The sequence below is a fragment of the Homarus americanus genome, unplaced genomic scaffold, assembly GCF_018991925.1.
Source record: "Homarus americanus isolate GMGI-L3 unplaced genomic scaffold, GMGI_Hamer_2.0 scaffold34345, whole genome shotgun sequence".
NCBI classification, from domain to species: Eukaryota; Metazoa; Arthropoda; class Malacostraca; order Decapoda; family Nephropidae; genus Homarus; species Homarus americanus.
Genome location: NW_024736072.1, coordinates 1,535,079 through 1,559,602, shown reverse-complemented (window position 1 = coordinate 1,559,602; position 24,524 = coordinate 1,535,079). Strand labels below are relative to the sequence as shown.

At 37.5% G+C, this 24,524-nt stretch overlaps 1 protein-coding gene across 2 annotated transcripts in view; it reads left to right on the top strand.

The window, feature by feature from the left end:
* Positions 1-306: 306 nt before the first annotated feature.
* Positions 307-24,524, top strand: part of LOC121871917 (poly [ADP-ribose] polymerase tankyrase-2-like) — a 28,821-nt gene continuing 4,603 nt past the window's right edge. Inside the window, exons 1-21 of one of the 2 annotated variants that reach the window (XM_042374517.1) lie at positions 307-519; positions 1,902-2,126; positions 4,194-4,289; positions 4,544-4,751; positions 6,122-6,266; positions 6,689-6,797; positions 7,617-7,738; positions 9,605-9,806; positions 10,111-10,251; positions 10,400-10,631; positions 10,975-11,140; positions 11,811-11,999; positions 12,768-12,869; positions 13,314-13,511; positions 13,784-14,009; positions 15,732-15,885; positions 17,351-17,511; positions 20,156-20,346; positions 22,212-22,395; positions 23,277-23,385; positions 23,780-23,936. In XM_042374517.1, coding sequence (XP_042230451.1) covers positions 336-519; positions 1,902-2,126; positions 4,194-4,289; positions 4,544-4,751; positions 6,122-6,266; positions 6,689-6,797; positions 7,617-7,738; positions 9,605-9,806; positions 10,111-10,251; positions 10,400-10,631; positions 10,975-11,140; positions 11,811-11,999; positions 12,768-12,869; positions 13,314-13,511; positions 13,784-14,009; positions 15,732-15,885; positions 17,351-17,511; positions 20,156-20,346; positions 22,212-22,395; positions 23,277-23,385; positions 23,780-23,936 — 3,501 coding nt within the window. In that variant the 5' untranslated portion in view covers positions 307-335. Of the gene's footprint in view, positions 520-1,901; positions 2,127-4,193; positions 4,290-4,543; positions 4,752-6,118; positions 6,267-6,688; positions 6,798-7,616; positions 7,739-9,604; positions 9,807-10,110; positions 10,252-10,399; positions 10,632-10,974; positions 11,141-11,810; positions 12,000-12,767; positions 12,870-13,313; positions 13,512-13,783; positions 14,010-15,731; positions 15,886-17,350; positions 17,512-20,155; positions 20,347-22,211; positions 22,396-23,276; positions 23,386-23,779; positions 23,937-24,524 lie in introns of both variants that reach the window. The other variant, XM_042374516.1, reaches the window with a different exon arrangement.

Here is a 24,524-nt window from a genome sequence, read left to right as displayed (position 1 = left end):
AGTAGAGTTCGTGGTGATATATTAACACTATTAATTTTGCCTGTCTGCCAGTGACGTCACTCTCAAAACATCTCGCTAAATCTCGCTTCCCGCGAGATATTTACTTTGTCTGATTCTTATGATGCAATTATATATATGAGGTGCATCAAAACATTTTATTTATTCTAGGGCAATAATGTTACTTAAAAATTAATCCAAATATCTAAATACTGCTTAAATTTTAAATAAATAGGAAGTTAAATGAGATGTGAGACGTTTTAAAAGCAGTGAAAATTTGAGTGAGTAAAGGAAGGCGAGGACTCGGACGATGGTCTCAGTGGGTTTACAATGGCACAATGGCTTCCCGGAGGTCGGCCTTAGCCTCGCAGAATGAGATCGCCGGGAACGATCCTCTACGGGAGTTATTTGAGGCTTGCAGGAACGGAGACCTAGTGCGGGTGAAGAAGTTAGTGTCGCCACAGAATGTTAACGCGAGGGACACAGCAGGGAGGAAGTCGTCGCCATTACATTTCGCAGCAGGTGATGTCTGACGTCCCCTGGCGCTCACCTCCTCCCCAGACCTTGATCAATTTACCTCACTTTCACTCGTCTTATAGTCATCCCACGTCTATAAACCAACTATAGGTGTTATGGTTTTGCTTTGAGATTTAATATAGGGGATATACACTAGGGGATAGGTTAATGGGTAGTTATATACGAGTGTAAATTAACGTCTGGTCCAGATGCCAAGTGACAGTCCATCTTGACAGGTGATGTTATTTTACCCCTCTTACAGTTATTCCGTGTATATTAACAGCCAGTAAAAGGTGTAGTAGTATTTACTGTTTATTAAGACTGATATATTGTGAAATATGTTATTGGATAGTTGTATATGAAAGTAGATAGAGTGTGTGTGGGGCAGGTGGGAGGCTGTCAGAACAATCCTGCCTTCTTGGTGTCTTAAATTATTTCAATGGTTATCCTAGCACACAATAGTATTTTCAACTAACCTAACCTTACCTTAGTTAGGAAGTTAGGTAGGTGTACTATATATGATGAAAGAATGATATTTAATAAATGTTTAATATTATTATTATGATTATTTCTTTTTATTATTATTATTATTATTACACACATCATAGTTAGGTTATGTTGGGTTAGGTCAGGACATATTACAACAGCAGTATATTATTGAGCCAATGAGAGTCTTGGTCTGGTAATTTACACCTAAAATGCAGGATAGCCATATTTGCTGTAGTTTAGGCAAAAAAAAAAATATATATATATACATATATTTGTGTGGTTCAGCAAGTGTCTGGCTAAGGTGATCAGTGACAGTGTCTTAACAACTAATATTGTTTTATATGACTTCAATTAAGCTTTGGTGGAGTCTTGCTATCATGAGTGTGCAGAGTAAAATAAAACTTGTTTAGCTACAGTGTACAGTGCAGTATTTAAATTTCAGAATATAAAAAGCTTAATTGCTTATAATTTTAATGGAAATAAAAGACTGGAAATCCAATGACTACACTGTACAGTTTATATATACTGATAATACCGGTATATAAGAATAATATATTTGATCTTGAGTTTCACATCAGGTTGCTCTTTTGCCAGTAAAATAAAGGGATCATGTGAAAGTTGTGTATCCTAACTTATTTCATTTAACAATTAAACACCCTAATGCTACCTGGGGGGACGGGGTTGGGTTAGGTTAAGTTATGCATTGGGGTGGTTTATCTTTGGTGATGAAATAAGCTGGAGTGCCTAATCTTTCATGTTATCCGAGTAAAGCTATAATTATACATGGGTAACAGCTCCTTCAATACTGGAATAACTATGGTTATATGTTTTATGTGCATCTGTATGTATAGTACAGTACTCTCCTTGTTAATGATGTTGAATTTATTTGTTTTCATCAGGTTTTGGCCGAAGAGATGTGGTAGAGCACTTGTTGAATCTTGGAGCAGCTGTTGGAGCTCGTGATGATGGTGGTTTGATCCCACTACACAACGCTTGCTCATTTGGTCACGCTGAAGTTGTTTCTCTTCTTCTAAAACACGGGGCCGACCCAAACGCCAGAGATAACTGGAATTACACGCCGCTCCACGAGGCTGCATCAAAGTCAAAGTTTGACGTTTGCATCGGTAAGTGGAGATTTTATAGTGTGGGGTATTAGGCCTCATGAATTTTATGGAGAGATTATTGGTGGACTGGAGGTTTTATTAAGAGCTGCCCATTATGGACCAAGTTAACTGATGTACACTACTTGATTGAACTAGTAGTTCACAATGTTCCTGGAATTAAGAATTTGTTTATCTAATATAATAATAGAAAAATTATCAACTGAAGTTGATCTCTCAACATATTTGTGAAATTTTCATTATTTTAGGACTGGTGAAGTTTGTTATGCTATTTAATGGTTTAGAGGAGGTAATCAATAGTCCCCTTTATCCCCACTTACACATATTCTCTCTTGTCCTTTACCCAAACATTCATTTTTGGTATACTACTGTATATATTTAATTCTTCATCAATATTACAATGTAAAACCTTGAACAAGAATTTAAATGATTGATACAAAATTTTTGGTTCAAATTGTAAGGGGGAGGTGACTTGGTATGTTGTATTATTAAGAAAATAGTTATGTTTTTGTTGTCATCTTGTTTACCACATTCAGAGGCTCTACAGTATGGTACTGTTTTGTACTTTGAATACAGGATATGTTTAGATCATTATCATCAACTTGTTATGACAATTTTCCATAGCTGAGTGGTTTAGATCTTCATAGATATTAAAGAGGATGACATGCATAGGCTTGAACAAGTTGATATAAGAATGATGAGATGGATGTGTGATGTGACAAAGATATAGGAAATCCTGTTGAGAGCTAAGAGGGGAGGAGAACTACGGGTGGGTCAAGAATGACATGGGGAAGGGTAGTGAGAAATAACCTTATCGGTAAGAACCTGACAAAGAGGTTACAAAAAACTGTGCAGTACAGAGAGCTGCCATCAGGTTACAGTCCCATGATAAACCCATTAAGTGTGGAAAATAACTATAAAACAATGATGATGATGATTTAGGTAAAATATTTACTTTGAAACGGGGGCAGATCCAGGAATGAAAAAAAGGGGGGATGGGTCCAAAAATTTGTGGGTGAAGGAACATGGTGAATGCAGTAAGTCAGCCCACCCAACTGTAGGGTCTTGGAGGGGTGTTGTAAGCCCCTCCCCCCATAATTGTTGTTTTTAAAATCTAACCAATATTATGGTAATTTTGAAGCCATGTGCACTTGATATTAGGAGATATTCTGAGGTCAATAGAAATTACTTTTACAATACAAAAATGTCTCAGTACAATAATGCATTAAAGAAAAATTATTGGAATTTTCTGAGGAAACTGGGGGTCCAGACCCTCCCCTGGATCTGCCCCTGTGAAAACAATGTAATGGATTGTAATTTAGTCTGATGTTAATGTACAGTATAGTTTATGTAAAAAAAATTAACGTATAAGACGTGTGTTTGTAATAGACTCCCTTATACTGTATATAACTTGTCATGATTATAAATTTACAAACAAATAATGTTGGAAGTGTATCAGTTCTTATAAAAAGTTAAAATTGTCCTGTATGCCAACAATATATTAGTATTAAACTTCTTTATTTCCATGTAAGAATGTTTTAATTGAATTAATATATCATGTTGAATAAGAACTTTCATTCAATCAGAGTACAGTCTTCATATCTGAGGATTGGCAACCACATTTCTCCACTGTAAATGTTCTCGGGCTGTTTACCAATCCTCCATGGTTTTGTATCTCACTGGGGACCCAATTTTTTATTTCATTCATCTATCCCATTCTCTGCCCCCCCCCCTCCCCCTCCCTCAAATTTACCCATTAATATTTCTGTTATTATCCCCTCTTGAAGTTTTTGCTAATCTTCGTACTTCTTCATTAGTTTTCCTGTCAGTGTAACATATTCTTAGCAATTGCCTATAACACCACATTTCAAAGGTCTCCAACCTCTTTCTGGTGTCTGCTGAAAGTGTCCATGCATCTGACCCATACAATAGTCCTTGGGTTATTGAATTTCTAAATCTTTCTTAAATTAAAATGTAATTATTTAATTCAAACAATGTACAGGCATTTGCAATAAGAACTTTAAGTCATTACAAATGTGTCTTTTGATACAAAGAATTTTCACTTTTCAGTTCTGCTTCAAAACGGTGCAGATCACACTATCCGCAACACGGACGGAAAAACGGCGTTAGATCTGGCTGACACCTACGCTCGCTCTGTACTTACAGGTTAGCTTATAACATTTTAATGATAAATTACTGTAAGTTACTAACCAAAATCACTTGTGGTTCTTGTAGCTGCTGCCTCAAGCTGAAGATGGCCAACATACAGCACTCAGCAAATATTTCTATTATTGATAGTTTTATTTCAAGTGGTTAATATTGTGTGAATCTTAGTCTTCATCTGCTTAGTCATTTGTCCTCTAACATTGTTTTGGGATGTGATTTTTTTATTAAGTTTTGCTTATTGTTTATAATCTCAGGTGAGTACAAGAAGGAAGAGCTACTGGAGGCAGCCAGGGCTGGTAACGAAGATCGTCTATTAACGCTTTTAACTCCTCTCAACGTGAATTGTCACGCCTCAGATGGACGTAAGTCCACCCCCTTGCACCTGGCTGCAGGATACAACAGAACAGAAATAGTAACCATCCTGCTTCAACATGGAGCTGATGTACATGCCAAGGACAAGGGGTGAGTTACTGTTGACAAGGGGTGAGTTTCTGTTGTCTCAGCTAGACAAGGGGTGAGTTACTGTTCTAGCTGGACAAGGGGTGAGTTACTGTTCTCCTAGCTGGACAAGGGGAGGGTTACTGTTGTCTTAGCTGGACAAGGGGTGAGTTATTGTTGTCTTAGCTGGACAAGGGGTAAGTTACTGTTGCCTTAGCTAGACAAGGGGTAAGTTACTGTTGACATTGGGCAAGTTACTGTTGACAAGGGGTGAGTTACTTTTGTCTTAGCTGGACACTGTTAATGCCACCACAGATATGAAAGCTGGGGTTTTACATCTTGTACTGTAGGCCAAGTACACCATGGAGTATTTATAAGTCAACCTTGGGTATCGCCCACATCTCTCACAGACAAGTTGAGATAGGACAGGTATGTTGGTCCCATGTTCTGGATACTTGTGAACTGTTTGGGCTACAGTGACAAACTGGAATTGATATGGCTATAATATCAGTACTGTACTAACTTACACAGGATATCCATCACATGTTGCCTCATCAATGGAGATTTGAACCTGAGAACAATGGTCTGTCAGCCCATTAAGATGGTCATTCTGCCACTGTACCCAAATTTGGTCTGAATCTTACTTCAGTTGGCTTGTTTGATGTTGTTGACCTCAAAAGCTAGATTGTATAGGAAATGGCTTCTTTGGGTATATGAGACTGTGGGGGATTAAGTATACAGTATTTAGGTATGGAGATAGATACAGTAAATGGGTAGGTAAAGTAATAATGGTTGCTGTAGTGTTGTTAAAGAATTTGAGGTACGGAGAAAATTTATTGAGTAGTTTATGACTGAAAAGAATTGTGATTGATGGTAAGTCAAAACTGAAAAGCATTTGGGGCTATAGCATATATGTTGAATGTACAGTATTGTTGTATGCAGGAGAATAGTTCATTGTTTTAAAGGGTTAAGCAATTGTATTCAAGGGATTAAGTGATAGTATTGAAAGGATTAAGTCATTGTATTAACAGGATTAAATCAGTATATTAAATGGATTAAATGGCAGCCAGCATTAATTAATGTTAGCTGTAGGGACAGTAGCCAATATCAGTGAATGGGGTGGATTAGCGTTAAAGGAATTAAGTCCTTAAATTATAGGGATTAAGTCATTGGATTGAAGGTATTTCCAGCAAGAGATTAATTCATATTAAAGGGATTAATTCATTGTATTGAAGGGATTAGTTATTGTACTGAAGAGATTAAGTTGTTGTATTGAAAAGATAAAGATATTGTGCTAAGGGGCAAAATAAATTAGATGCTGTCTTAATTAGTATACGGTATTTCTTAGTTGATAAATAAAGTAAATATTTTTCTCCTGTTGTTTTTACAAGCAGGGGTCTAGTTCCGTTGCACAACGCTTGCTCATATGGCCACTTTGAGGTCACAGAGTTGCTCATCAAGCACGGTGCCAACGTCAACGCCATGGACCTCTGGCAGTTTACTCCTCTTCATGAGGCAGCTTCAAAGTCACGGGTTGAGGTGAGTAAAGAATTGTGGTTTTTAGTCATTATTTCTTAGATTACCTAGTTAATGACAGAGTTGTATTAAGGAGGGAATATTGTGTCGTGGAGGGCACAGTGTGCTCTCCATTCCCAGTGTGGGAGCAAGTGGTTTTGATAACCACAGGTTCATATAACACTTAACAAATGAAGAGAAGCATTTTTGCTCTTAGTTCTGACCACTTGGTGTTATAGTGGGAAAAGGTTAAAAGAGTGAGGGGAAAAATGTGTAGTAGAGAAAAATATCACGTAGTCAAGCTGTTAATTATGGCCTTAACCTAGGTACAAAGACAGTTTAGCCAAGGATGTAGACTCATCCATAATAGTGCTTTTAAGGCATGGCGGGTTCATTCCAATATTTTATGGTTGTTTATGTTACTTATATGGTGTAAACCTTTGTAGGTGTGTTCTCTGTTGTTGGCCCATGGTGCTGACCCAACACTCCTCAATTGTCACTCTAAGTCTGCCATTGATGTTGCTCCTTCTAGAGAGCTACAAGAGCGGCTGACATGTAAGTGGTTTGTTGTGTTCACTTATTATTTGAAGCTAAATCAGCAGAATATGTTGTTTGGGGAGTTATTTATCTCATCTCTTCAACACTCCTGTAGCGACATAAAGTTGGTGTGACATTGATTTTTAGGCCTACTAACTCCCCTATAAATATCTTCTTTACAAACACACACACATTCCAAAAACATTATGGTGTCAGCTTTGAACCCCAGATATGATCTTTTAATTATAAGATGTGCTTTAACAAGGCAAAGGAATGTCATATAAAAGCCCCCCACACCTTAAGGTGATGAAAAATTATAAATAACTTACAAATTGTATGGTGAAAAATTTTGAATACGTATTTGTCTGTCATAAAGGGAAGAAACTGTTAATTCTTGCACTCTTAGTAAGTATAAAAGGGTAAAGATAAACAGTAAGAAACAAGAAGTTATAAGATAAAGTACTGTGCAAATGGTAAAGTAGGAAATGGTAATATGCACAGTATAAATAAAATTAAAAAGTTAGAAATGTAGAGTCCTGTATTGTTCACTGAGAAAGATATGAAGTTAAGGCAGTGAGAAGTTAGAGAAGTATCGGTGATGACAAACTGTTGGTGCATTATAACCATCTAATTTAAAAAACCTTCAACAATCTTGCACAGTAATGTTTTCCCAGATGACCACTACTGTACTTCCTCACAGGTAAGGAAATGGTGGTTTTGTCAAGTGGGTCACAACCTTCAGATGAGTACAAGGGTCAATGAGTTTAAGTGTATATGTACAGTATATTGTTAACACTTAAGTAACAGACAATTTAGTAATTTTATTTTAATTTTCAGATGAGTATAAAGGTCACAGTTTACTAGAAGCTTGTCGCCAGGCTGATGCTGCACGTCTTAAGAAATTCCTGTCTCCAGAGATTGTCAACTTTAAACATCCGTACACTGGCAACACACCACTTGTAAGTACTGTACTTTTTTTTTATACGGGGAATAGCCCACCCGGGCACAGGTTTGTCGACCCACAACGGGGCCTAGGGGGTTAAAAAATAAGAATACAGTCTCTCCTCGACTTACGACGGGGTTCCGTCCCGACGACCAGGTCGTAAGTCGAATTGGTCATATGTCGAAAAGGCAAAAATGATACATAGAAATTCTAAAATGGGTGTCTCTTTTTCTTCTCAGCACTACGAGAACTCTCACTTTTACGCTTGCCAGCCATTTTAAAGGGAATTACAAGCAAAACTTTTGTCAGTACACAGCGCGATCACTAACGCCAGGACTCGAAAATACGTAATGTGAAAAATATTTTATACGACCATGGCCGTCGTATGTCCAGGTTGTCGTAAGTCGAATATGTCATAAGTCGAGGAGAGACTGTATAAAAAAATTAATAATAGAAAAGAAAAAGATTATACTAATCTACACCACAAAGATGCCGGAAAACCAGCTTTTTGAAGTGAGACAGATTGTATGAGTTTGGAAACACAGAAGAAGGCAGGTCATTCGACAGTTTGGCTGTGAGAGGAAAAAAGGATGTACTATTACAGGTTATTAGTGTGACTGACATCCACAGAGAAACGGTGGGCACCGCGGGCAAGATGAGTGTTACGAGCCCATGGCTTTGCCGGCGGTACACAGGATGCCAAATCCTGTGAAGCTCATATGCTTCACATGCTCTTCTCCATCCTAGATGCTCATTTCCCTCACTTCTAGTACATTCTTTACCTTGTCCTTCTATCCCTTTGTCTCCCCCTACCACTTATAACTCATCCTAATACTTGTATTGTATTTATGTTTCTTGAATCTATTCATTTAGTTTTCATCACTCAGTCATAACCAAATCATTTTACTATCATGACAAAATGGAGTCTGATAATAAATTACCAGTTTTATATACCGTGCATTATGGGGATGTCACTGCAGGAAGACTGAACAGACAACCTAAATTGGAAGTCTGTTTTTACCTTTGAGTCTGACCACCACAGCAGCTTGCAAGAATATAAAAAACCGGAGTAGAGATGAATAGATGGAAGGGAAGGGAAAATGTTGCTTTAAGAAATTATATAAACAATTATTAAAAAATCAAGACTGGTGGTGGTGAATTAATTTCTTTTGGAAAGGAATGGGAGCAGGCAGTTGTAGATTGTACTGTTACAGTAATAGCCCCATTAGCTGGAACATTTGATGCAGTGCTTCCAGGTTGGAGAGCTTTCCTGGTATTAATACAAATTCTCTTGTCCCATGAAAAAATTGCACATCTACAGAATTTTTTCTGGCAATAATGAATGTTCCTGTGTCAAAACTATGCATCTGGCATGGAGCACCATTGCTACGGAGACTTAACTGCAGTCAGACTGACTCTGAGTGGTATTTATATATGCAAACAATACTGTGCATGTACAGTATACAGTAGGGTCGCAGAGTAAGCGTATTCATAGTACGTGACCGCTCTTTTACACGTCTGAACCCCAGGGCTGCCTTTACATTTGGGAGCCAACCCACCCAGCATCTCTCGCTAGCTCAGCATGTTTATCACTTGTCCATGCTTGTTTGAGAAAACAGTGCAAATAAAATCATTACAATTCAGTAAATCTTTGTGTAACATTGACCCAGACAACTTTGTTTTGTTATAATGTTGCTACTCTTTAGATGCCCATGATTCCAACTACATATTATATCTAAATTTTTAATTTGTATACTGGTAATTTCATACTTTGGAGAAAATGCAGGCGCAGTATAGGTACAAAGATGTCAAAATAACATGTTGATTTAAAAATTTATTGTCATGATGCTTGTTCAGGGTAGTAATATTTACTTTTCTCCAGCATTGTGCAGTTGGGTCGACTGGTGGCAAACGTCGGAGCGTAGTTGAAGCCTTGCTGAGGAAAGGAGCTCCTTTACAAGAAAAAAATAAGGAATTCCTCACTCCTCTTCATCTTTCAGCAGACAAAGGACATTATGAAATTATGGAACTATTACTTAAACACGGCTCAAAAGTTAATGCTCTAGATGGACTTGGTCAAACTGGTGAGTATTGGGATGAAAGTAAAGACAATAGTTTGTATACTGTACTGTTAAGTATTGTAGATAATTATACAATATATATAACTGAAATATTTTTTTAATGCTTTCATTTGTGGGTGACTTTGTTGGAACTAATAACATCCACATGTAATAAATTACAGTAATCATTGTGGTTTGTCACCAATTAAATTAGTTGAAAAAAGATACAGGAGCACGTTAGCACAATTTTTGGATAGTATTATGTCTGTTGTTTATTTAGCACCTCATAAGACATTCTCTGTTACTATGACTGTTTTTTGTGTTTAAGCTCTTCATCGGTGTGGTAAGGAGGGTGACGTACAAGCCTGCCGTGTCCTGCTACAATTTGGTGTTGACCCCACCATTGTATCTCTCCAAGGCTACACTGCCACACAAGTTGCCACAGATCCTGTCCAACGATTACTACATGGTTAGATTTTTCATATTCTAAGTAATTGCTAAAATTTGATAACTTTTATGTCTTATTTATAATCACTCCTGTTTAAATCTTAGGAGTACAGTACAGTACCATATACAGTATATAATGTGTTTTTAAAATTGTAACTTGTCATCCACAGAGGATCCCCCGGGACCAGGAGTAGACAGTGAACAGCAGCTTTTAGAAGCATCAAAATCTGGTGATATTGAGTGTGTCCGACGCATCCTCACTTCCCAACCTCACCTAGTAAATGTACGAGATCTGGATGGACGTCACTCAACGCCCTTACATTTTGCGGCAGGTTACAATCGTGTCCCCATTGTGGAGTATCTTCTTCAGCATGGAGCAGATGTTCATGCTAAAGACAAAGGGTAAGAGAGTTAATAAAATATTTTTTAGTTAACTATACAATACTGTACTGTATTAAAAACTGAAGTGATAATGGTAGGGTAAGTGAGAATGTGATTCTTGAGTATGCAGCTGGTATTTGTTGTATAAACATGAATATGGTGCAGTGTCCAGTATGTTTGCTGTAAACTTGTAGACAGTGGTGGTATGATGAGGTTGTAGGGAGATACTGTGACAGTCCTTGAAAATTTACTTCTTCTGATGTTCAGTAGACTAGTTTATGGGGATTATTTTATTATAAATAATCTCTGCAATTTTTAAATCTGCTTTAATATAACAGTTTTTGTTACAATGTTGCCTCTACAGTGGTCTGGTACCCCTTCATAATGCTTGCTCATATGGTCACTACGAGGTCACTGAACTGCTTGTACGCCACGGAGCCAGTGTTAATGTTGCTGATCTCTGGAAGTTCACACCACTCCATGAAGCTGCTGCAAAAGGAAAATATGACATTGTTAAACTATTATTAAAGGTAAAAAAAAAACTTGCCAAGGATTATATCATGAAACAGATGTACTACTGTAGATGTTGTGGATCATGAAGGTGTAAAAAGTATATGGCTTTACAGGATAGATATCTAAAGTTATATTGGGCTCATTAAAACCAAACTTCATGCACAAGGTCTTTAAACTTGGTTGATGAACCTTATCAGTTTTTATATGTTGTGATACTCATCCATTCCAATGATGGCTTTCACATTATCAGTATTGTCAACAAAATCACCTTAACAGAAAACTAAATGTATCATCTTGCAGTAAATTTTGTTTTGCATTTATTAGAAGTTAATTGTAAATATTGGAAAATATTGGAAAACAAAATGTGATTTTTTTTTTCAGCCATATTTACTATAGTATATGATGGAGATGTGAGCAGGAGATATACAGTACATCAAAATGTATGTGGTGTTGAAGAACAAGATTATATTTCATGTTTTGGATCACATGCTGATTAGGCACCCCAGCTTATTTCACTTGATGATTAAACAACCTAATGCTACCTGAAGGGGTTGGTTACCATATGTTCATTTTTGTGTAAGGGTGTTTAATCATCACATGAAATAAGCAAAGAGTGTCTAAACTTCATGTTATATCATGTTATTTATTTTTCATGGATGGTGTATAATCTTGTGTTTTATTGTCCAGCATGGAGCTGATGTAAATAGAAAAAACAGAGATGGTCACACAGCACTAGACTTGGTGAAGGAAAGTGACCAGGATGTTGCAGACTTACTGCGAGGTGATGCTGCCTTACTCGACGCTGCTAAGAAGGGCAACCTGGCACGGGTTCAGAAACTACTCAACCCAGAAAACATTAACTGCAGAGATTCTCAGGTACAACCATAATCTAACCAGCTGTACAATAACTTGTATTAAGTTGTGTATATCCACTATACTTACTTCCATACTGTACATCAGGTTTGACTCCTCTACAGCCTCTGCTGGGTTCTCTCGTCTGATAGATGTGTTCCTTCCCCTTTACTTTCCAGTTTGTGTTTCTCACATGTTTCCACTCACTTCCAGGCCTTAAAACTAAAGTTTTTCATACAATTGTGAACTGTCTTTTAAACTGCTGGGCCCTTTGAATACCATACAGAAACTGTTAGTTTTATTTTATTTTCCTGTCAGCTGTTAATAATAATTTTTTCATGATTCTGTGTAGCCACTGTTTAAATGACATGATAAAGTTTCACCATCCCAAGAACATCAAGAGGTTCTTAATGTAAGGCTGGACTTTCTTCAGATGAACTTTCAAAGGCATCTTTATAATACAATTTCAATTTTCTTTGTTGTTAATCATTCTCATCTGTGTACCATATTTCCCTCTAGTACAGTATTGTAAATTTGGCCATCCACTTCACCTCACAGCCATGTTTTATACAATTCACTATCACTAACTCTTGACTGGCCACAACAGTTGCATTTTCAAGTTTCACATGTACAGTATGTCAAAAGTTTTGACTTCAGAAATTTTGGGCCAATTTATGTCACTGCTAGATTTTCCATTTTGAAGAGATAATTTAATTTTTCACTGAACACATTCTACAGACATACTTTTATGTATACTGTATGTAGGTTGAATTTATTTTTTCTTTTCTGTAGGGTCGCAACTCAACACCGCTGCACTTGGCTGCAGGATACAACAATTTAGAGGTTGCTGAATATCTTTTAGAAAATGGAGCTGATGTAAATGCACAGGATAAGGTTAGTTCTCATCAGCATTAATGACTGGGTAGTTTTTATTTCTTTGATACTTAATGTGTTGTAGCAGGATGCATCTTGCTAGATTAAAAAAACTCATTCTACTTAATGATCCCTAAATCAGTGAAGTTAGGCAGGGAGTAGAGAGAAACAGAAATGGGTTCCTTTAGTCCATTCTTTTGACTGTTTCTTCATTCATGTTTTGTTTCTGGAACATAAGTTAAAATTGGTTTAAGCATCATAGTAAAAGTTTGAAACAAGAGTAACATAATGGTAAAACGAGTGCTTCTATTTCAGTTTTATTTCTGTTTAGAGGATACTGTGGTGATGCTTTTTGTTCCACTTTAAATGATAACCATCTTATACATCAGCACCACTGTTAAATGCCAGTGAAACACCTTTGAATATATACAAAGTCAATTAATTCTTTTACGTATATATTTTCAGGGTGGACTCATCCCTCTTCACAATGCCTCTTCATATGGCCATCTGGATATTGCAGCTCTGCTCATTAGGTTTCAGACAGCTGTAAATGCCACAGATAGATGGGGATTCACACCCCTACATGAAGCAGCTCAGAAGGGACGAACTCAACTGTGTGCCCTCTTGTTGGCTCATGGTGCTGACCCTTACCTCAAGAACCAGGTCAGCTGCTGTGGCATGTCACCACCCTGTTTGTCTCTTCAGAAAGAGAGAGAGAAGAGTATTTTTTATAGCTACAGTATAAAGTTGGCTAAACTTTATAATTTAAGAAAAAGAAAATGGCACTTAAGTACAGTACTATTAATTAATGATGTATGAGACATTTAGGGCCTTAAGGGCAATGTATATATTTATGAATGATATTTTACAACCAGTTTCATTAATTGATAAAAAGTGATATTTGTATTATATATGAGTGGGTATGTCGTTTTTAGGAAGGTCAAACTCCACTACACTTGGCAACGGCTGATGATGTGAGAAGTTTGTTACAAGATGCCATGATGAGTCAGCCAAGCCTAACACCAGCTGTAGGTGGGGCAGCTCCTCCGCCAGCCTCCCCTGCGTCTCCCAAGCCACCTGGAACACCCTCGAAGGCAGCTACCCAGGCAACAGTCTCCCCAGCACCATCGCTCATATCTATCAACAACATTGGTGCTGAAGGTATGCAATACAAGTGTTTAATAACATTGGTGCTGAAGGTGAAAGTACTCCATACATGTGTTTTCATTCTCACAAACCATCTCTTGCTACGATACATGGCAGCTGTAGTCAAGAGCAACACAGATTCCCTCATTTACTGTCATTTGTTTTCTGTAGCTGCCTTGCCAGATGTGTTCAGCTTTGGTGTTCACCTTTTACAATAAGGCTCCAACGTATCCATCATGTTAACATGTCACGTCATACATTATCCCAAGGCCACAGAGGTCTATCAGTAGCACCTCTCCCTCAAAACCATTTGACTGTTCATGTACTTATACCTAAATCTGTACTTGTTCTGTGATTAAAAAAGTTTGAAGGAGAGTCATGCTGGTGTCTGTCTGTATTTATCTAAACAAATGTGTTCAACATAATACTGTAACAAGGTTCTGTTGATCACATAGTAAGCATACATCATGTATAAGTTGGTGTATAATATTGATTTTGGTCTTGGTCAGTCAGGGATCAGCTGGTCTAAATCTGAATCTATATGTATAGTACAGTGGTCCCTCCATTAACGAGCACAATTGGTTCCACAGAGTCACTCGTTAATTGAAAATCTCGTTAAGTGAATCTATTATTTCAATAGGATATTAGGTAATTGGTTCCAACTCACAGAATTCCCTTAAAATGAATTAAAAAGTACATACAAAGTACTGTATACTAGTAATAGAATTAATAAAACATTAAATCTAAACAAAATTCAGTACTATACAGTATACTGTACAATAATAAATGAAAAACAATAAAATATTTTAACACATAATTTGAGGTGTGTACTGTATGTAGAATTCCCGCGGCTTTGTTTACATAGCGGCAGCGCAAACAGCTGATTGTAGACACAGTCGATGATGACATGCCATATTCTTTACAGAGTGCATTGGTTCTAATGCCTTCTTCATATTTCTTAATAATTTCTTGTTTCACTTGAATTGAAATCGCCTTCTGAGATTTCTTCGGACCCATACTTGATAATTTCACCAATAAAATTTTAAGTTCACAACAATTTAACTAATTCCATTTTTTTTATTATTTAAACCAACACTGACCAATAATTTTAATGTAAAAATGCAAAAATATTCAAGAGCACAACTTTCTCGATGTTTAATCCACTGGAAACAAAGGTAAACATAGAACTGATTATTGGTGGACGAGTCGATCAGCTGATGCACGCACCAAAACGTGTTTCTCGTAAGGCTGTCATTAATAGAACAAAGTCCTCATTAACTGAAATGTAAATTGAACCACTCGTTAATGGAGGGTCCACTGTAGTTAGAATTATAGCTAACTTTTCACATTTACCCATTGATTAAACAAATATATATATAGGGTATCCATAAATAATCTGATCCATTTTAAAACTGAATAACTTCAAAACTATTATAGATAGAACAAAGTTATTTCTTTTTAGTACTTGACAAAGAATTTGTAAGTTCTTTTATTGTTATAATTTTATCTGTAAAATGATATATAAGTTTTAAAATTGGTCAGATAATTTCAAAACTAAATCATGCACCAACAACAAGCACCATTAATAATTTTTATTATCAGCTTTCTTTGTGTAGTTATGTACACATAGTTAGGCAGTCTACTTCATTATTATCTACAACACAAAATAAACATTGAGATGTATTAATCCCTCCTAAAGCTTGATGGTGGAAAGATAATTAGTATCCTATTTTTCAGTTGAAACAGTAATGATGCCTTCTGGTGCCAGTTTAACCTTTACACCTGTCATGTGTTCATCACCTGGAATTGGGGATGGCTGCTGTGACCACTCTCGATGTGAGACTAGTCCTGGAACTCCCGTTAATATGAGTATTGCCTCATTCCTTAACAGGTAACCTGCCACCATTGTTAGTTTGAGTATCCAATAACTGAAATAATGGCAATGGCATTTTTCGGTTACCTGGGGTTTTGTTAGATGATAGATAAATGCTCCCACAGTTAATGAGTATGAAGTGAAACAGAGAGTAACTGGCAACTGCTGAATGCTGGTTGTTGTTGGGATGCTGTGATGCAAGAGGTGGTTGTGGTGGTGCAGCGGTGGGATTTTGTGCCCTTACGTAGGTGGTGAGCCAGCCGGTAGGGTCATACGTGTGGGTGAGGGACAGGGGGAGGGTGATGAGGTGTAAATAATTCCAAATCATTCTAAGAAGATGACAGCAAGTTGATTTGAGGCTCCACCAGTTTTGTGTCTCATTTTAGAATATCAACCAATCATTGACTTTCCATTCTTAGTATGATTTTTGGTGCACAGCTTTAACCCTTAAGTTCCGGGTTAAGGTGCTGGTGGCAGTACTCCCCACCCGGGGGTAAATTGAGAAAAATCAACTTTTCCAGAAATAATTTTTAACCTTTTAAAATGATAAAACAATAAAAATTAAGCAAGAAGAACTATATACTGACCCTCTGGAAACTTTCGTGACCGTGCAGAGGGAGGGAGGAAGGGGGAGATAGTGTTGGTTTGACAGCTTACGCTCGTGGTCCCGACGTACTTAACAGCTATTTTTAGCTCGCCTTTGTGTCCGAGGTGGCCAATAATGTATGTATTTACTGATCTTAATACTTATCTGCTATAAATAATTCATTTAGAATATTTTATTTGCATAATTTTTCATAAAAAGTTCTTGGCAACACTCACCAATCGGTTGACAGTCTGTCTGGCTGTCTTTGTGTTTGGTAGAGCAAGTAATCCATAAAATAATTCTAATTCCACAAATAAATACATTTATAACATAATCATAGCATTGTTTTACAGTAATACTACACTACAATACAACTACACTACTTTTAGCAATATTACTTTGATACATGATAAAATGGACAAACAATGAAAATGAAACAAACAAAAGTAGGTAATTATGTACAGAAAGCTTCCCTGTGGCCGAGTGTGTGGTGTGACAGGTAAATAGTCACACTGGAACCTGATAACCCGCACTGGGCATTTAAACAGTGGCGGGAATAGGTGAGCGTTTTGGAACATCACCTGGGGCCTAAGGGTTAAATTAATGGCACCAAATGCCAATCGTTTTAAGCCGATGATGGCACAATATGGGTAAATCTGCCAAAGATGATGATAACAGAGTTAAAGTGTTAAAGTGCTATTTCAGGGATTCTTGTGTGGAATGATAGTGTTCTTGGAGCATGTGCTTGTTTTAGAGATAATTGAAATCAGTGTCATGCCAACTTTGAAACTCAAAATAAACCCCAAAACATATACAAAAACACAGATGTTATTAAGGAGATATAGATCTTCCTAACCCATCCCAAATTTGCATCTTTATTTTATTTCCTCCTTTCAGCTTGGGTTTGGAACATCTGCGAGATATATTTGAGAGAGAGGACATCACTCTTGACATTTTAGCAGAAATGGGTCATGAAGAGCTAAAAACTATAGGGATCAACGCCTATGGCCACCGACACAAGTTGCTCAAGGGAGTCGAGAAGTTACTTATTCAACACAGTAAGTTATATATTCATTCAGTTTGTCTAAAACTTCATAAAATTTTTATTATAAGTTTAAGAGTACAGAGCAATTAGAGATATTAATAAAAAAAATATTGATAAGATATGAAGTGTATGTTAGAACTTCTACTTGTTTTCTTGGACCTTTCCTTTCATTTTCTACAATTGTCTTGGACTAATCTCCTCTACCATTTTACCCCTTTCTCAAAGTTTTCTTTACTCCTTGATCCACCCCAAAGGTGGAGGAAAGAAAAGATGTTAGTGTTAAAAGGAAAAGATAGACAGAGAATGTTCAAAGAAATTATTGAAATATATATCACAATTTGAAGATAATTAATGTATACAGTCGTCATTTGTTTGCACACTTCTGATCATCACTTTTTATGGTTATTTTTTAAACTTGCTTGTGTTAGCCATGATTACCTAAGGGTACAGTGGCCCTGTTGCCATCAGGCAAATTTTAAGCAAGTTTTACAGCTGGATACCCTTCTTATCACCAACCCTCTGATACAGAGTGGGAACTGGGCATTATATGAAGAGCACAGTAGAAAACTGATGTATCAACCAACCTTGGAGAAATGAGATTTTTGTCCTGATGTGTTGCCCAGGCAGTTTTCTGTAATGTTAGCTAGGTTGGGAAGGGAGATACGTTTTTGGAACAAGGCCAAAACTGATTTAAGAAACAGGAATTTCAACATTTTCTTTAGTTTCCATGAGACACATGTAGGTTGCGGTCTCGGCAAAATACCAACATGTGCATTAAAGAACATGACCAATCACAGGTGTGTGAAGTTGTGGCATCACTCACTCAGCCAATGAGAGCCCAGAAAGTGAGGGTATGTTTGCAGCTTTGGGAGGGGGATTTTTTTTTTTTTTTTTTTTTTATTTTATTTTTTTTTTTAGACCCCTACATGAGAGATTTCACATATTTTTTCTGTGTAATTAGTGTTTGCAAGTGCATATTATGAGTTCTAGTGAAAGTGTGGAGGAAGGTTGTGGGTGTGCAAGGAAGTGTGTACGTGACCCCTCACAGTGGAAAAAGGAAGTGGATGAATGAAAGATTGGATCTCCTTGTAAATGTGGTTGCTTCACATGTATAAGCCAGGAGAAGGTAAAAGAAGTTTTTGAACAGTTTTGGAAAACAGGTGATTACAGTAAACAAAATGCCTATAGTTGTATTAATAATCATGTGAAGTCAGTGGACACGACAAGGTCTTGAGTGAAAGAGGCCTTCTCATAGATTAAGAACAATAACATACTCTGTGTTCTTTGCTAAAGATGAGTACAAGGTACGTATGTGCAAAAGGTTTTCTCTGTACTGTATTCATGGGATTTCACAATGAAGGGCACAGACTGTTCTAGACAAAGTAACTGTGACAGGGACACTTGAGGAAGACAAGCAGGGCACTAGGAAAAACATAAAAAAAGTGAGTGATGCCCGGCATGGGTGTTGGGTATATCATAGACCACATTAAGAGCTGTAATGGGTCGGGGGGGATTTCAGTAGAAAGTAGGGGGAATGTAAAGAGAAGAAGTTTGGTTGCGTGGCCGGTTAGTTATTTTGCTGTTAATATGTTCTTAAGGGAAATCTTTCTCTTAACACCGCTTCAATACAACTATTTATTATTCACTCAATGACACGGACACATTAATAGAACATTATGTTGAAGTTACTAGACACTGACTCTCGGACACAAACATAAAATGAATACACTTCCCACCGTAAGTAACTCACCCGATGGATAGCTCTGACAATGACTCACATGTGACCTGAGGGAGGCCCAGCAGTTGCTGTTGAAGGGAGTGCTGGAGTGCTGGACTATGTCTCCTATGGGAGACTCTGCTAGCTGGAGATGCAGTGCTGGGGAGGGAAGTCTCCCTCCTGACCTCAACTAGTGACGAGCGTGACTACTTCTTCTGTCTTCAGTGATGTGAAAATATTCGCCCGTGGAAGGGGCTGCAGGGCCTTTATATTGGAGGAAAGCCGGCAGATGGCCTCTCCTAATTAACACTAGACTGGGTGTGTCTAGACGGCTGTGTTTGTCAGTAACAGAAGTGCTGGCTGGTTAGCAGTTCCTTGAATTAACAGGGTCATGACGCCGGGTTGAGCTGATTGAGTGGCGGTGAGAATTCTGGTTCCTTTGTGAACGTGACCTCCCTTGGGTCAATGTGACTGACCTCTCCTGGGTCAGGTCTGGACAGCTGTTTGCCCAGGTGTGGTTTAACACGGTCATATCGCAGGGTTAACTCAAATACCTTGTCTGTGACCTCTCCTGGGTCAGGTCTTACTGTCACTGTAGGGTATGTCTACTTGCTTGGGTATACACCTGCTCATTTACTTACTGTTGTATGTGTTTGTTCTTCTCTGGGCTGTAAGCTATGGTCTGATAAACAATTATTACAGAGCCATACTGTGAGGGTATCATACAGGGGCTATTGTTAAGGAGGAAGACCCCAATGACGAGATGCTGGAGTACTATTAACCTGGTGTATGTGAAAGTATTACGGCATGGACACATAGCAAGTATCAATTCTGTTGATACTGTATGTATTATGTATGTTACTGCATTATATACATACCATAGTTTAGAGCTGTTGGGCCTTTGTTAATTGTATACTGTATAAAACTTTTGCATCAACAGATGGGTTGGTCGGGAGTGCGTGTAGTAATAGCAGTAGTGGAAATGGGTCATCCCAAGGAACTCTTCTGTTGGACCTGTGTCGAGAGGACAGGGAGTTTATCGCAGTTGAGGAGGAGATGCAGGCAACCATCAGGGAACACAGAGACAATGGCCATGCAGGAGGAGTCTTCTCCAAGTACAATATTGTTAAGGTAAATGAATTGTCATCAGATTTTTAGGAATACCATTGAGCTTTATAATACAGGGGGGCCCCCAAATTGGCCGCAAATCGCCAAATCCGCGAATAGCATTTGTGGACTGGAGGGGCGGGGGGTACATTTTTACTTGTGTACAAAGAAATGTATATTCTCTTTGTGTCTGCCCTTAGAGCAATTATTTCTTTTACCTGTATTGTATATATATATATATATATATATATGTGTGTGTGTGTGTGTGTGTGTGTGTAGACACACACACACACACAAAACACATAAAAATAAATAATAATAGGAAAATACTCTCACAAATAATCAGAAACAAATTTATTAAAAATGTGAGTCTACCCTCAAGTCCATGCTTTGTTACTTTATTAATAAAGCACGACCTTGAGGGTAGACTCGCATTTTTAAGAATTTTTTTCAATTATTTGTGAGAAGATTTTCCAATTATTATTTATTTGTATGTGTTTTGTATGTGTGTGTGTATACACATACATACATATTTACAATACAGGTAAAAGAAATTAGTGTTTCTAGAACAAATGGCTCCCTGTCCCAGCCGCAAAATTGCTGGCAACCTTAAAATTACCCACAGACATTCTTGGGTACATCCAGGGTGTCATTTGTGACTCATAGAGGACCGCAAAATAAAAATCTGCGTACTTGGGGGGCCCTCTGTATTGATTTATTTGTTAAGTTAAATGAAATGGTCATATTTTGCTTAATAGGGTTGCCAGGGGATTGTTATTAATGCTGAAGTATCTTTATACTGTACAAGGTACCTGTTTATCAATAATAATCTGTGGGTGTATGGTATTTTTAAATAAATGTCTGCATGTGAGGCTCAGCTCTATACCACCAGCAGTCTTTGAAGCCTCCTCTTGGAGTGGAGCATCTGACAATAATCTTCTGTCAACTTTGATATGAACACAGCAAGCAACATCCTAGCTAGATTATGAGTTTTCTCTGCTTTTCACTTTCATTTTCCTTCTTGGTCACAAAGGGGGATTTTGAAGCTCAATTCCTAATTAAGTTATTATACCGATGAAGTACTGTATGTGTACCATTTAAATGTGGATTACTTTGTTCACTGCGATTCCATGGGTGATTTGGAATAGTACAGCTTTTTCTAGAATGTAGCAATAACCAAGGAGTATTATTTTTTTATCAGTTGCTGATACTGCAGTACTGTATTTAGTTTACATTCTCAAGTGGTCACATGCTGTTTTTGGTACTTTTGCATACAGTATGTAGTATTAAGAAGACATTTATAGTATGGATGTAGGCTCAAGTGACCCCATAAATAAAAGAAATCTCTCAGTGATTCAGTGGATATCTAATTTTGTCACATACCCTAAATTACCTCTCAGTGATGCTTCACTATAAGAGTTCCACCATATGTACTGCCCCCCAAAAAAGAATCGTTAGCCAGGGGTTCAATGTTATTCAAGGCTTCCGAGCAATGTTACTCGACCTGTTTCTGAACGGATGGTAGTTCTACATATGTGACCTTTGAATATGAATGAGTATATACGTTTTTCAATGATAAATACATTAATATAGCTTAATGAATTTTTTGTATATTGAAGTATCTAGTATGTCATACAATGATGACTCCCTCCTCCAATCCTACCCCCATATCTAACTTTCTGCTGATATGGCGAGCAGGCGGCCCGACTTATGATGATGCACTGGGGATCATATCAAAGCATTTCGTCTAGCGTTTCAAATTGTAGCGACGGAAAATGTAATGATACTTCTTTGGGGGACTGTACCTCATTTTATCTGTGATCTATTACTTCCCCTCTCTTTAGATATTATATACTCTTTTATGATATTAATAATTCCCTTCTCCTCAGATTCAAAAGGTTCGCAACAAACGTCTCTGGGAGCGTTATGCCCATCGGAGACGAGAGGTAGCAGAAGAAAGTAACGGGCAGTCCACAGAGAGAATGCTCTTCCATGGCTCTCCATTCATTTCTGCCATTGTGCAAAAAGGCTTTGATGAAAGACATGCCTATATTGGTGGGATGTTTGGTGCAGGTGAGTTTTTTATACCTTTGATATACTGTACAGGTATCCCTTGTTTAACAATAATTTTTGGTTTGGCGATCTTCGATTCACTGGGAAAAATTTGGGAGGGAATTCGAAAAAACTGGGGATTCTGTGCTCCAGGTGTGCATCATTACTATACAGTACTCTAATGTGGCCTGGAAATAAAGAAAAAAAACTATAAAATAAGAAAATGAAGAGTATGGGTGTGTATGTGTGGGAAGTATACGTGTGTCTTGAGGCAGTGAGATGTAACTGCGGCTAGCTGCGCTCTCCCTCCCACTTATGTGACGTCACGGCATACAGGTAACGGCATCATATGTTTCTTTAGTCAGCTTGGTGACAGCCCCGCTGAAATGTGTCGCATGTACAATACTGTATACTGTACCAGTAAATATGGGAATAAATAAAAATAATAATTATAAATAAAATAAAAGAACAAATATTGCATTGCCATTTGGCAATCGTTTCATGGGACATGAGACTGAACAGCTGAGAGATCCCCCACGCTGCTCCCCCGTCCCCTTCCTCCACTGTGTGTGCCAAGTCCTGCGCATGTTTAGAAATTTAATTCTCTTGAATCAATCCATGCAAAAGTGAGAGCAAAAGAAGGATAGTAATGGATTGATGCATGAAATTTGGAATTTGAATGGGTTTTAGAACTGACTTCATGATAAGCTGACTAGCCAAATAATTGTTCTGATATACAGAAAATTATTAAGGAAATACAGGTACTGTACATTAAATTAACTTATGAAAAATTTTTCTTGAAATGCCATTGTAAATACAGGTATGTAGTTATAATGAATATTCGCTCAATAGTAAAGTCATACTTTGATATTACTGCTTAGTAAAGTTGAGTACATTTTCAGGTATCTATTTTGCGGAACATTCCTCCAAGAGCAACCAGTATGTTTATGGAATAGGAGGTGGAAGTGGGTGCCCCGTGCACAAAGATCGGTCTTGTTACTCCTGTTACAGGTAAGAGAGAGAGTAACCTATGAAGGATAAATAGAACTGGAGGGATCAGGTTGTGTGGAGATAACTGCTGAGGCTACACTGGTTGATATTAATACAATGGACATATGGTGTAGGGAATTAGGTTATGAATTTATTGGGTTTTGGGGTTTATAGAACATGGTGTGTGTAGAGGAAGATACATGGAATGGTATATTGCAAAGAATACACAATTTCTTTTGAGGGTATTAATGTACTTTACAGTATGTCTGGTTAACCAAACTTAAGTATACATTGGGTACTTTAGTCAATGTGGGTCAGATGATAGTATGGCTGGATTTGCATATGTTGTCAACTGAGAGTCCTCTACTTACATATCAGGTTAAGTTACATATTTTTATAAATATTTTGCTTGCAGACAACTGCTTCTGTGTCGTGTGACATTGGGCAAGTCATTTCTTCAGTTCTCGGCGATGAAGATGGCTCATGCTCCTCCCGGTCACCACTCAGTTGTTGGACGACCCAGTGCTGGGGGCCTGTGCTATCCTGAGTATGTTGTCTATCGGGGAGAACAGGTGTGTAGTAGTACTTGGGTGTATACAAGTTTAGTCATGATCTTAGGGTAATTAAATTTTTTTAACTTATGTTGAATTTACCCTCTTGTCCCCAGTATATTTATTGCAGGATCAAATTGTATTACTTTCTTTCTGTATGTACAGCCCTGCTCATGCATAAGTCTTGTTATTGGTTCCATTTCAATCACAAGAGAATAAATGAGTTAAGTGAATTTTTCATGAAGCTTTATATTTATAGTCTGTTGTTTTAATGTTATTTTCCCCTTAGAAGTCCATAGATTATGTTGTTGTGTAAATGAGTATTATTGTAATATATAGACACACTAGAAGACATCGAGATGTTTAATAGTTTGTTATGTAGACATTACATAAGATCAGTGGTTACAATTTGAATATCATATGATAATAGCTTACATAAAATACACCTTGATATATACTGGAGCTTATACAACAGCTGAGTAAAATTCAAAATTTTTTATGTGGATTAGCCCACCCAGGCATAGGTAACAGATCCACATTGGGGCCTGGGGGCAGTTGTTAATCCAAGTACATGTTCAGATGTTAGCTTAAAACACAGGTACAGTGATT